Genomic DNA, 14,046 nt, shown 5'->3' with positions numbered 1-14,046 from the left:
ACATGATTTTGCTGTGCTCTAAGACATCATCTGATTAGATCTCATTTTGATGGATTGGTGATAAGTGTTCCAAGCAGGTCCTTGGACGACTCAAGCAGGTGGTTTTAGCCACAAAAAGCTTTTACGCTGCCGATAATAGCAAAATGGTTAATGCTGCATGTCTTCATCATGAATAATCCTGTTAAAAATCTCTTTTCCAGCATCCTTTTAAAACTTTTGGGACATTTCTTCAGATTTTGTGAAATAAGAGGAAAGTTAAAACTGGGTCTATAATTAGGTGGACTGAGAGCAGACACAGACTTTATGGGGATGGGTTGGTTTTTTTTTTTTTTTTTTTTTTTTTTGTGTCCCGTTTGGATCTTTAGCCATCAGAATTGTTGTCTTAAGGCCAAGAAAGATGCCAAGCGGATTTATTTTACCAAGTGGATCATCATGGCCTTGCCATATTGGTCCATTTGATTGACCTTTATTATAATTATGAATTTATTTTATTTTCAGTTCCTACAAACGGGACAGACATGACTGGGGGATAGGACAGGGAGAAAGAATGAAAGAAAGAGAGGGAGAGAAAGAAAACCAAAGGGGAGAAGAGACAGTGAGAAGGGGGGGAAGAAAGAAAAAAAAAACCAAACAACAAAAAAAAACAAAACACCTGGGTCACCTGTATGGAGAAAAAAAACAGAAGAGAAAGCAAACAACAAAGAGCAACATAATAAAAAAATCGGCACCATCACAATAAACTAGCTAGCAGTAAATATCAGTAGATACTAAGTAATAAACGATATTGTGCAGCACGCAAGATAGACAGCGCACAATGTGCTTTGAGGCAGCAGCCAAGAAAGCTGTAGTCCGCGTCTGTGAATACCCGTGTGTACACCTGTGTGCATACCTGTGTGGATCAGCATGCTTGCATTCCAAAGGTTTCTCCATGTAACGATCTGCTAGGGAGTGTGGGGGGGCCACAGCCCCGTCCTGCAGGGCATGAAGCAGGTATGGAGGAGATCAAAACTCCAGACATCCAGAGGCCCCCAGAACACAAGAGACCAAGGAAGACCAACAAAGGGGCAGCCGCGCCACTGTCCCAGTAAGAGCTGAGGAGAGTCCCAGATGAGGGCTCACTCAGCAGCTGCGGAGCAGAAGACAGGGGGAGTTGCAGTGACGCGCCCGTGAGCTCCGCCGGCAGCCAGCCGTGCCTGAGTGACCGAGCCCCAGGCCGAGAGGCTGGGGGCACCCCACCTCCGAAGTGGCCCAAGCGAGCCCCAGGCTCCAGGCCCCGATAAGCGGCCGCCAAGGAGTGAGCCGGTGTGTACCTGGACGCCCATCCCCGGACACAAAGAACCACCAACGCACCGATGTCTGAGGGAGTCCGCCACTGGCAGGGGAAGTGGTGGTAGGGGGAGATAGGCCTCCAAACCTTGGAGGGCCTGAGATGTCCCCAGAGAGGTGGCGCCTGACACCCAACCTGACATATAGACACAGACATACAGGCACACACAGACACAAACATCCATTCCCACCCTCATGCTCTCATATGCACTCACTCCACACTCGACCAACGTGGAGACAGACATAAAGAGACGCTGTACACACGATCACACTCCCCAAGCGTACTCTACAAACCGGGTCTAGGTACCCTTGCCCCTGGAGGGGGGAACTGCACCCAGACCCAGGTGGTGTTACCCTTTTCCCTGCAGTGGGGGGAGGCAGACCACCCCGACTCCGCAGCAGCAGGGAGGCCCCACACTCCAGACCGCAGTCGGACGGCCAACTCCTCCTAGCCCCCCCGCTCCAGCAGGCCGCAGAGAATGGGGGTGAGAGAAGACTCCAAACCTCCCTCCACCCGCTCATTGTAGTGTTGATGCATGTGTGTTCTAAGGTGCAATTAAAACCCAGGAGGGCATGGAGCTACCTGCCAGAGAGCAGCAGGTAAGCGCATGGTCCCTCCTGATAGCCCTCAATGTCTAAGTGTATTTAAAATTGAGAGGTGGGCAACGACGCCAGGGGTGAGGTGTACACCCTGATGGTAATTTGGACTCCGTGTATCGTGCCCACCCCCAAGATCCTATATGTATGTGTAATGAGAGTGTGAGTAATGTGAATGTCTAAGTTGTGGGATAAAATTGAGGCAGAGGCAGCCAGAAGGGGACAGAGGGGGGGGGGGGGGGGGTAGCCTCCTCTGCACCCTGGTGACATACCCCTACTCCAAGGCCCTGCATGTGTGGGTGGTTGTGGTGGAGCGGGAGGGTTGTTGGAGGATGACAGAAGGAGAGAAGTTGCAGAGCCATCTACAACTGCATCTCTGCTTCCTGTCCAAACGCTGGATACTCATGTGGAATACAATCGATTGAGCTCACAACGTCTCTAACTTAAGGTTTCTAATAATAGAATCACCAGTAAGTGATGAGGTAGAGACATGAAGAAAGTAGTCAGTAGTACAGGAGATGACAGAGAAGGAGTTGCACTGTGTCTTTGTGAATCTAGACAAACCATATGACTGAATGCCAAGAGATGAACTGTGGTGCTGTGTGAGGAAGTCTGCAGTGGCAGAGAAGTATGTGAGGGTGGAGCAGGACATGTATGACGAAAGCAAGAGAGTGGTGAGGTGTGTGGTAGGAGGGACGGACCGGTTGAGGGTGGAGGCGGGATTACATCATGGATCAACTCTGAGCCTCTTCTTGTTTTCAGTGGTGACGGTGAAAAGAAGAGAGAGAGAGAGAGAGAGGTGATGGATGGAGTTAGCCTGCGTGCAGATGTGCATGACAAATGTCACCTGTTACACAACATTGTGAGGGTGATGCACATTGTCCCTGCTGCTTTTCTGTACATGTTAAAAATTCAGCACAGACAGTTTTTAGTACTAGTTTATCCACAGACTGTATATTAAACAAATACACCAGGTGGGCACAGCCACCCAGACATCACCCAGTGATAGTTCTGCATGTGTGAAGCATGAAGCTGAGACTTTTGTCAGTTTTCAGCATTTATCAACCACACAAGCTAAGCCCACCCTAAAACACACCTGACTTTATGATCCTTGTTACACTAGTGGGAACCACAACATACAAAATGAACATTATGTGATATTTCGGAGGACTTGAAAATATCAGCTGAGACCATCAAACCACCAGGAAACTTTTTACTGAGGTCACACAACAAAGCAGCTACAGTGACGTTTATAGCAGACTTCTTTCTGAAACCACAGGAGTGGCTCCGCCTGTTGGTCATTAGAAGAAATGCAGGTTTAAAGCAGTTAAATTCAACTTTATTTATATAGCGCCAAATCACAACAACAGTTGTTTCGAAGCGCTTTATTTTATAAGATAAAGACCCTACAATAATACAAGGTAAACACAGAAACCCCCACAGTCACATGACCTGCTATGAGCAAATGCTTTGGTGATTTCAGGACTTTTCACTCCTGAAATCTCCTGAAGTCCATCTTCAACCCATTTCATCTTCTTCTATTAACTGATTGTCTGGATGTTCACCAGACTGTGTTTCAGCCACATCGAGAGAAAAAGGTTGAAATCTGAGGAACATTTGTTTCTGCTCTTCTTCATATAAAGTTGCCCTATGAGAGCGCTCCAATACTGTAAAACAAGTATCACTTATGTTGCTGTTACAGTTTCACAACAGCTGGACTCAGACACGGGAATCGACTCAGAATAAAAGTTTACCCTAAGAAAGCTCGAAATGTGCAGAGTGGCTGAAAGGTGGGACTGCTCTTAGCATAAAGAGGACGCAGCAGGCAGCTAAGTCCATATTAATCCATATATAGGGGAAACTCCACGGGGTTGAACAAATACATGTCTGAATACTGATATGTCCTATATAGACACTTAACTGTTTCACACTGCATCAGCAATGAAAGGTCTGTGGTGTCAGAATAGAAAGCACATAGGAAGTTGGACAGACCAGAGAGATCTACTTTGGTCCCATTTGAGAGAGGCGTAGTGAAAAGGGAAACTGAACAGTTCCCTGTTTTAGTGAAACTCGACACGTCACAAATTTTTCCAAGGTGCCCAACAGGGTCTGCCCCGCTTCTTCTTCCAACTGTATAAATGTGAAGCAGGTGGACAGCAGTGACACAGCACAGAGAACAAGCCGACAGAGCTCAGCTGAGACTTTAATCCACTGCTGCAACACGAAGCCAACAAACAAACTTCAGGATGGCCGCTCCTCGTCTCGCTCTGTCTGTGGTTGTGCTCATGCTGGCTGTCATCGCTCTGACTGAGGGTAAGGCTCGTTTTAATGATCTGACCTTTACACTGTGTGATGAATAACAATTTGAAATTAATATTAATATGATATTCAGCGTTTATACGTAACAATAAAAAATGTTTTTTTAATTTTTAATTGAGAAAACCAAAAACAAATCACTCAAATCATTAATTTTATTACAAAGCAACAATAATTCTTGGCTGTTTTATTTACAAACTAATAGACCATTAATAGCAAGCTATTGATTTTATTTTTGATAAACAATGTATGAAACTTTTCTTCAATCTTTTTCATTCATAGGAGTTACTAGAAAGAAATTCTATTTCTGAAGCTAAAGTCATGAACCATTAAAGCTGTAGCATTCAGTAGTTTGTCTAAGATAAAGAGTCCATTCTAATGTGCAATATGAAAATAATTAATGTTAATGCAGCATTAAACTTAATATTAACATATTACTTCATAGATACAGTAAACAGAGGACAGGTCACATGACAAATCTGACCACTTCATAACTCAGGGGAACAAATGAGCAGTTGCACAGTGTCATCAACTAAACATACAGTATCAGATGTGACCTCACACCAGCCAGCAGGAAACTGAATTGGAACAAAAACCAGGAAGCAGATGATGTGGTGCTGTGTCAGTGGCTCAGTTGTTAACTTGTTCCTGTTTGTTTGCAGGTATGCGCGGTGCTGGCCCAAAAAAGTGCTGCTTCCGCTTCAATGACCAGGAAGTGCCTAAAGGAAGAGTGGTCAGCTACGTCAAGACCAGCCAGCGCTGCTCCAAGCCCGCCATCCTGTAAGTACACAACCTCACAAACACACATCACCACCATCACCAAACCTGCCCCTCCATCCTCTGACTCTCCTCTTTCTGTGAACCTTCAGGCTGAACACAGTGGCAGGCCGACAGCTGTGTGTCAGACCTTCAGCCCCCTGGGTGAAGCAGCTCATCAGCTACCTGGATGCCAAAGCCGTCCCAGGACAGACATCCAACCTGTAACCATGGAAACTACTTTGGAAGAGCCTTCATGGACAAAAGCTGGACAGTTTATATGTTTAAATGCTGGAAGTTTGTATAACCAAACAGCAGCTCTTCTGTCTACATGCTGAATCTGTATCAGATATTCTTATACTTAAAGACATAATTATGAGATTCATTTGCAAATAGGAATAATTTCCTGCAATCCAAACATTTCTTTGTTTGTTTATTCTGTCGTTCTTTTAATACTGATATTTAATATTTTTACATTTCTGACTTTGATTATTTATCTTATTATACTGAATAACGAGTGTTTTTGCTTAATACAACACTGAAAGTCTGACCGTAAGCACTGTGATACTTTGGAGTGTAATCTGAAATGACTTGAGAAGCTGTTCTTTGTGAAAGAGCAGTGCCTCCCACCTCCACATGGTGTCATCAGTAAACAGCAGAGTATAAGCTATGGGCTGCAGCACTGTTCCTGCACTGTGGACAGTTCGCTTGGTTTTGATGTAAAACTTAAGTATTTGTGTTTTTATGATTGTGCTGAAAACTTCACTTTAAAATAAAGGATAAAGGATCAGTGAAACTTTGTCATTGTGTGTCTTCTTACAGAGTGTAACAGCTCGTGTCACATAAACAGACAATGAAACAACTACTGATGTCCTTTGCAGGTGTAGAGTTCAACCTTCACTTGTTCAAAATAAAGAGAAATAACATTTAACCAAATCCTTGTTTGCTTGTGATTCCGATGCCCTTTTTCAATTCTCAATTACACAAGTCCGTTCTCGCGTTCTTGCTAAGTCCGGACTTTATGATAACGTGAGTACGGACTGGAGATTTGTACCATTGGAACACCAGCGTACTTGATGATGTCACATTTCCGGAATTTTTACTGCCTTCCCCTCTTAATTTAACTGTGATTAATATGTTATGAAGCTTAACTTTAATCTCAGCTAAACCGATTTCCTCAGGAACAAATAAAATACTGAAATAAACCAAACATTAACATTTTAAGTTATATAAGACACTTATATATTATGTTTAACCGGAGTAGCGAAAGACAGCGGGGGGTGGAGTCCGCTGTTTTCGCTGGGCTCTAATGAGCCTTGACCTCCCGGTCTGCTATCGAGCTGGCGGGTAACAGATTTCTCCGAAACGTCAGAGCACTTTTGCAAATATGTGATGTCTTGATAAACTGAGCTGTGCTTATCTGTGCTCAGTGTTGGGAAGGTTACTTTTAAAATGTATTCCATTACAGAATACAGAATACATGCCCCAAAATGTATTCTGTAACGTATTCCGTTACGTTACTCAATGACAGTAACGTATTCTGAATACTTTGGATTACTTAATATATTATCATGCTTTTTACAACTACGTGAATGTACTATTGCTGTGTGATTTATTACTATTACTGAAGGTCCGCGACTCCGAGCTGTAGTAAAGGGACCCCTGACTAATACGGCGGGGTCCCTGTCGGCTCGTAGCCGAAAAATAGCTTTACTTTGTTGTGTGGGTCAACTTTTCTTGCGAGGGACAGAGAGAGGCGTTGAAAGGCTGCTCCAACGGAACTTATTGTTTTCGGAGGAAAACACGAACACGGTGTACAGTCGAGTCTTAATAGCTTACTTACAACTGGGCTCGTCAGGCACTCTTCTTGGCTGAAGTGGTTATTATTATATTTACATGCTTCCAGCTCCCGTTTTTCCTCGATGACAACTCGTACCTTTCCACTCCCCTTTTTCTCCCTCCTCGCGCTCACAGACCCATAACGTGTATGGCAGTCCATTCTCCCTGCAACACGGACTACACTGCCCATGATGCTACATTCTTTAGAGCTATGCTTGTAGCATTCTGTCTGTTAGCTTAGCACAACAACAACAACGAAAAGGCGCTCTCTCACCCAGGAATCACACAGTCGCAGAGAGAGAGAGAGAGAGCGTCGCCCTGTAACCATGGCAACCGTAACGCTGCCGCCTGGAACAACAGAACGTAGCTGTCAAACAAAACCCAAACAGTCCTGACCCGCGACAAAATGAAACAGGAAAGTACCGCAGTGTAATCCATTTATTTCAACAAAGTAACTGTATTCTGAATACCACCTTTTTAAACGGTAACTGTAACGGAATACAGTTACTCATATTTTGTATTTTAAATACGTAACGGCGGTACATGTATTCCGTTACTCCCCAACACTGTCTGTGCTTCTCCACCAATGCTGCATTTGAGTTTTGATCGAAATTCTGTGGTATTTAACTCACCAAGTCCACACACAACACTCCCCACTCCAAAGCCTAACATTTTACACTAGGTGACAAATCGTCAGTATTTTACGCTCCTGCGCACCCAACATGTCCCTATTTTCCCAGATTGGAAAAATGAGGAAACATGAGAACCATTTGGAATGAATCTTCACATGTACGTTCGTTTTACTTATCATTAAAGTCCTGGTTAAGGTTAGATCGGTTAGATAAGATTATGGTTATGGGTTAGGGATAAGGTTAGGGTTAGGGCTGCAATACACGGCTGGGACGTGGATTACCACAGGAGCGTCATTCTGCTGGATTTCATCCATAAGCCGGCACGTGGCATAAGAATGCGGAAGGTCACCTTTCGGGTGCCTCAGGAACGTCTCGGGACTTGACAAATCGACACTATATTATGCCTAGGCAGTGTGAACGGGCTGCAACACAAGTCACCACTGATGCATGCCCAATAAAACGGGTGGAGCAAGAAGACATCAGGGAATTTTTTGCTTTCTCGGCTTGATGCGTACTTTGCGGGTTTCCAAATTCATGGGCTTCGTCCTCCTGAGGCCGCATGTGTAGGCCAATTATGTAACAGCAATGCAACAAAGGCTGTCCAATTTCGTAGACTCCTCCAAATGCAAGTGACAAATACATCCTCCTTTTCCCCAGATTTGAAGGATGGGTCAGGTGTATCCTTCGTGGCCCACCATGTCCCAGAATTTATAGTGCGGCCCAGCCAATTCCAGTTTCCAACAATGGTGGCCGCCACTAAGTTTTAATATTACTGTTATTATTCTTTCTGGGTCACAAAATAAACTTTTAAGATATTTTCAGGCAAGAATGTAGCTATGTAAACTTCAAATATCTGCTCAGTTTATCAAGGCATGATATTTGCGACATTTTCGGAGACTGATATAGAAGTATACATATATATATATACACTCAACAAAAATATAAACGCAACACCTTTGTTACTGCTCCCATTCCCCATGGGATGGACGTAGAGACCTAAAATTCATTCCAGATACACAATATAACCATCCCTCCCAAACAGTGGTCACAAATCAGTCCAAATGTGTGGTAGTGGGCACATCTGCTATATTGAGATAATCCATCCCACCTCACAGGTGTGCCACATCAGGATGCTGATCTGACATCATGAGTAGTGCACAGGTGTACCTCAGACTGCCCACAACAAAAGGCCACCCTGGAATTTGCAGTTTTTTGCGCTATTGGGGGTCTGGGGACCCAGAACCGGTCAGTATCTGGTGTGACCACCATTTGCCTCATGCAGTGCAACACATCGTCGCATGGAGTCTATCAGATTGTCAATTGTGGCCTGTGGAATGTTGGTCCACTCCACTTCAATGGCTGTGCGAGGTTGTTGGATATTCGTGGGAACTGGTACACGCTGTCATATACGCCGGTCAAGCACATCCCGAACATGCTCAATGGGTGACATGTCCGGTGAGTATGCTGGCCATGCAAGAACTGGGACATTCTCAGCTGCCATCTGCCCTGAACAATGTGAACCATGATTCATCCGTGAAGCGCACATCTCCCCAAGTGCCAGACGCCATCGAATGTGAGCATTTGCCCACACAAGTCTGTTACGGCGACGAGCTGGAGTCAGGTCAAGACCCCGATGAGGACGACGGGCATGCAGTTGAGCGTCCCTGAGACGGTTTCTGACAGTTTGTGCAGAAATTGTTTGGTTGTGCAAACCAATTGTTCCAGCAGCTGTCTGGGTGGCTGGTCTCAGACGATCTTGGAGGTGAACCTGCTGGATGTGGAGGTCCTGGGCTGGTGTGGTTACACGAGGTCTGCGGTTGTGAGGCCGGTTGGATGTGCTGCCATATTCTCTGAAACGCCTGTGGAGACGGCTTATGGTTGAGAAATGAACATTCAATGCACGGGCGACAGATCTGGTTGACATTCCTGCTGTCAGCATGCCAATTGCACGCTCCCTCATTGCTTGTGGCATCTGTGGCATTTTGCTGTGAGACAAAACTGCACATTCCAGGGTGGCCTTTTGTTGTGGGCAGTCTGAGGTACACCTGTGCACTACTCATGATGTCAGATCAGCATCCTGATGTGGCACACCTGTGAGGTGGGATGGATTATCTCAATATAGCAGATGTGCCCACTACCACACATTTGGACTGATTTGTGACCACTGTTTGGGAGGGATGGTTATATTGTGTATCTGGAATGAATATTAGGTCTCTACGTCCATCCCATGGGGAATGGGAGCAGTAACAAAGGTGTTGCGTTTATATTTTTGTTCAGTGTATATATATATATATATATATATATATACAGTGTTGGGAAGGTTACTTTTAAAATGTATTCCATTACAGAATACAGATTACATGCCCCAAAATGTATTCTGTAATGTATTCCGTTACGTTACTCAATGACAGTAACGTATTCTGAATACTTTGGATTACTTAATATATTATCATGCTTTTTACAACAACGTGAATGTACTATTGCTGTGTGATTTATTACTATTACTGAAGGTCCGCGACTCCGAACTGTAGTAAAGGGACCTCTGACTAATACGGCGGGGTCCCTGTCGGCTCATAGCCGAAAAATAGCTTTACTTTGTTGTGTGGGTCAACTTTTCTTGCGGGAGACAGAGAGAGGCGTTGAAAGACTGCTCCAACGGAACTTATTGTTTCGGAGGAAAACACGAACACGGTGTACAGTCGAGTCTTAATAGCTTACTTACAACTGGGCTCGTCAGGCACTCTTCTTGGCTGAAGTGATTATTATTATATTTACATGCTTCCAGCTCCCGTTTTTGCTCGATGACAACTCGTACTTTGCCTTTTTCTCCCTCCCTCGCTCACAGACACATTAACGTGTATGGCAGTCCATTCTCCCTGCAGCACGGACTACACTGCCCATGATGCTACATTCTTTAGAGCTATGCTTGTAGCATTCTGCCTGTTAGCTTAGCACAACAACAACAACAAAAGGCGCTCTCTCACCCAGGAATCACACAGTCGCACAGAGAGAGAGAGAGAGAGCGTCGCCCTGTAACCATGGCAACCGTAACGCTGCCGCCTGGAACAACAGCACGTAGCTGTCAAACAAAACCCAAACAGTCCTGACCCACCACAATATGAACCAGGAAAGTACCGCAGTGTAATCCATTTATTTCAACAAAGTAACTGTATTCTGAATACCACCTTTTTAAACGGTAACTGTAACGGAATACAGTTACTCATATTTTGTATTTTAAATACGTAACGGCGGTACATGTATTCCGTTACTCCCCAACACTGTATATATATATATGTATATGTAAAAGTCACTTAGGTAACTTAAAAATGTTCTTGATTGGCTGTTTTCAGTGTTTAATTTCTTTGTGAGTAAATCGGTTTGGCTGAGATTACAGCTGAATAAACAGAAAAGTGATTAAAGAGAAGTGTGAGATGATCGAGGATTTACGCCAGTGTCCTGTTATATTTTAGACATCGAGGAGGAGACGGCTGAGTTTATTAAACTCCAGCTGGTGACGCAAATCTGAAGGCTAGACCGTCCAGTTTCACAGCCTCTCACTTCCGGCCCGGCCTTCGGAGGACACGGCCACCGCGGTCTATTTGGGCCGGGTCCTCCGAAGGCCGGGTAGGCCGGAAGGATGCAGGAGGATGCAGCCTATAAATTTGGACACCCCCTTTGAATTGGAACACTACTTGGTCTGATGACGTATCACGAGGCCACGAGACCGCAAATACGCACAAGTACGCATATTGAGACAGGCCCTTATAGTACGAATCAGGTGGAACTAGATAATCTGCCACAGCGCACCGGATCATTTCTCACAGCACACCTATGTGCCACGGCAAAGTGTGTGGGAAACAGTGCCTTATAGGACCCACTGGAGGGCTGCAAGAACACTTAACACAAATCCCTCAACGTGATCTTCAGCGAGAGGATATCATATTATCAGTACTATCATAAGTTGCTCTGGTGTCTATTTAAGTGACATGAGTTGTTGCAGTATGCAACAAAACACAGGGTGACAAAGACAAACTTTAGCTGATCCTGTAACTTTAATTTAAGGAGTACACTTAGTAGCATAAGCATGCAAAACAAAAAATGTTTACTCAGACTTTACATATAAACCAAACAAACTGTCCACAGTGCAGGAACAGTGCTGCAGCCTATAGCTTATACTCTGCTGTTTACTGATGACACCATGTGGAGGTGGGAGGCACTGCTCTTTCACAAAGAACAGCTTCTCAAGTCATTTCAGATTACACTTCAAAGTATCACAGTGCTTACGGTCAGACTTTCAGTGTTGTATTAAGCAAAAACACACTTGTTTTGTAAAATATCATAAAACATTCATAGTCAGAAATGTTAAATATCAGTATTAAAAGAATGGCAGTGTAAACAAGCACACACACAAAATCGTTGGACTGCAGAAAGATCATTCGTAAATTTTTTGACCCAGTGGAAACCTGTACTCAGGATGTAGCTATAACATTATGAGGTACAGATTCAGCATGTAGACAGAAGAGCTGCTGTTTGGTTATACAAACTTCCAGCATTTAAACATATAAACTGTCCAGCTTTTGTCCATGAAGGCTCTTCCAAAGTAGTTTCCATGGTTACAGGTTGGATGTCTCTCCTGGGACGGCTTTGGCATCCAGGTAGCTGATGAGCTGCTTCACCCAGGGGGCCGAAGGTCTGACACACAGCTGTCGGCCTGCCACTGTGTTCAGCCTGAAGGTTCACAGAAAGAGGAGAGTCAGAGGATGGAGGGGCAGGTTTGGTGATGGTGGTGATGTGTGTTTGTGAGGTTGTGTACTTACAGGATGGCGGGCTTGGAGCAGCGCTGGCTGGTCTTGACGTAGCTGACCACTCTTCCTTTAGGCACTTCCTGGTCATTGAAGCGGAAGCAGCACTTTTTTGGGCCAGTACCGCGCATACCTGCAAACAAACAGGAACAAGTTAACAACTGAGCCACTGACACAGCACCACATCATCTGCTTCTTGGTTTTTGTTCCGATTCAGTTTCCTGCTGGCTGGTGTGAGGTCACATCTGATACTGTATGTTTAGTTGACGACACTGTGCAACTGCTCATTTGTTCCCCTGAGTTATGAAGTGGTCAGATTTGTCATGTGACCTGTCCTCTCTTAACTATCTCTATGAAGTGATATGTTAATATTATTTGCTGCATTAATTCTGTGTGTGTGTTTTAATATTTTTGGAAAAATAGCGACTACTCATCACCAGTAATACAGGAAATCACACTAATGATTTACTATATGTCTTTGCATTTTTAATACATGTATATTCAGGACTAGATCTCAATATTTACTATTTGTTTTGGCTTCCATACCCAAAAATGTAAAAGCCTCTTAATTAAAACGAGCCTTACCCTCAGTCAGAGCGATGACAGCCAGCATGAGCACAACCACAGACAGAGCGAGACGAGGAGCGGCCATCCTGAAGTTTGTTTGTTGGCTTCGTGTTGCAACAGTGGATTAAAGTCTCAGCTGAGCTCTGTCGGCTTGTTCTCTGTGCTGTGTCACTGCTGTCCACCTGCTTCACATTTATACAGTTGGAAGAAGAAGCGGGGAGACCCCACTTTGCATCTTGGGAATATCCATGACGTGGCTGTGACTTTTGCCATTTTACTATAGAGGGTATTTTTTTTTGGGCTTTTTTTTCTCTGTGCTTTCGGTTCTCTATATAAACTGTTTCACTGTTAAACTAAAATGAGGAACCGGTTTTTACACATCGAGTTTCCCTATTAATTACGTCTCACTTGAGCGAGGGTGTGACTAAAACTACAAAAATCTGATCTCTCTCTCATCTGCATAATCTGCTCTTTATTATTACACTTTTTATCATTGGTGCGGTGTGAAACACAGGAGAGCAACCACAGTTTAATGATGATACAGGTCATATGAGTATCCAGACAATATAAGGAGTCCAATGGGCAGCTCAATAAACAGACTGAGCACAGATACAACAGGAATCTCCAACTGAGCAACAAACTTCCAGCCAGTAATTATGTAAATAAACAAGGACACAACAAAAGGCAGCAGGAGAATGACTTGAATGAATGGAATGTAGTAAAACACGTTTGGATTTTTTGACTCCTATGACTGCTGGGATGAAAGTTTTATTGTGGGCTTGGAATCTATCAAAGGTTCCCATGAGAGTCATGACCTGTGGTGAGTGTCTTAGTGCTGGCTGTCTGACAGACAAGCTGTGGAATCACACAGGAGACTTTTCTCAGTAATAACCGTTGAAAGTACAAGAGACACCACATGGATGTTATGCATGCATGTGGTGTCACACTGATTCAGCATTCAGCCAGCAACATTCACATGAACTTGGAAAGTTTGAGCTAAATTTGGCACTCATGTCTCACTCACTTGTGTGTTTCTTAAACAATAAAATGTAAATCAGATGAGGACAACAAATTCATGGGAAGCATCAGGAATCATTTCTGTTCATTTCGAAATAGCCCTATGGTTTTTAAAATAATTAAAGTCATTATTATTACAGTAAGTAACGTTTTTCTCCCCTCACTCCGAACCAGTTGCAGCAGATGGGGGGCCC

At 44.2% G+C, this 14,046-nt stretch overlaps 2 protein-coding genes across 2 annotated transcripts; one reads left to right on the top strand and one right to left on the bottom strand.

Moving 5' to 3' along the window:
- Positions 1 to 4,005: 4,005 nt before the first annotated feature.
- LOC113027224 (monocyte chemotactic protein 1B-like) lies at positions 4,006 to 5,791 on the top strand. The gene is made up of 3 exons (XM_026176845.2): positions 4,006 to 4,236; positions 4,902 to 5,019; positions 5,109 to 5,791. The coding sequence occupies exons 1-3, from the start codon at positions 4,170 to 4,172 to the stop codon at positions 5,221 to 5,223; spliced, it is 300 nt and encodes a 99-aa protein (XP_026032630.2). The 5' UTR covers positions 4,006 to 4,169; the 3' UTR covers positions 5,224 to 5,791.
- Positions 5,792 to 11,499: 5,708 nt separating this feature from the next.
- Positions 11,500 to 13,045, bottom strand: LOC113027223 (monocyte chemotactic protein 1B-like). Its single transcript, XM_026176843.2, has 3 exons — positions 12,854 to 13,045; positions 12,284 to 12,401; positions 11,500 to 12,194 (listed from the first exon to the last, which is right to left on the bottom strand). The coding sequence occupies exons 1-3, from the start codon at positions 12,918 to 12,920 to the stop codon at positions 12,080 to 12,082; spliced, it is 300 nt and encodes a 99-aa protein (XP_026032628.2). The 5' UTR covers positions 12,921 to 13,045; the 3' UTR covers positions 11,500 to 12,079.
- Between the last annotated feature and the right edge of the window lie 1,001 nt (positions 13,046 to 14,046).

Source organism: Astatotilapia calliptera, chromosome 7 (genome assembly GCF_964374335.1).
Source record: "Astatotilapia calliptera chromosome 7, fAstCal68.1, whole genome shotgun sequence".
Classification (NCBI taxonomy): domain Eukaryota; kingdom Metazoa; phylum Chordata; class Actinopteri; order Cichliformes; family Cichlidae; genus Astatotilapia; species Astatotilapia calliptera.
The sequence above is the reverse complement of the archived record's forward strand: the minus strand, read 5'-3'. Positions and strand labels throughout refer to the sequence as shown.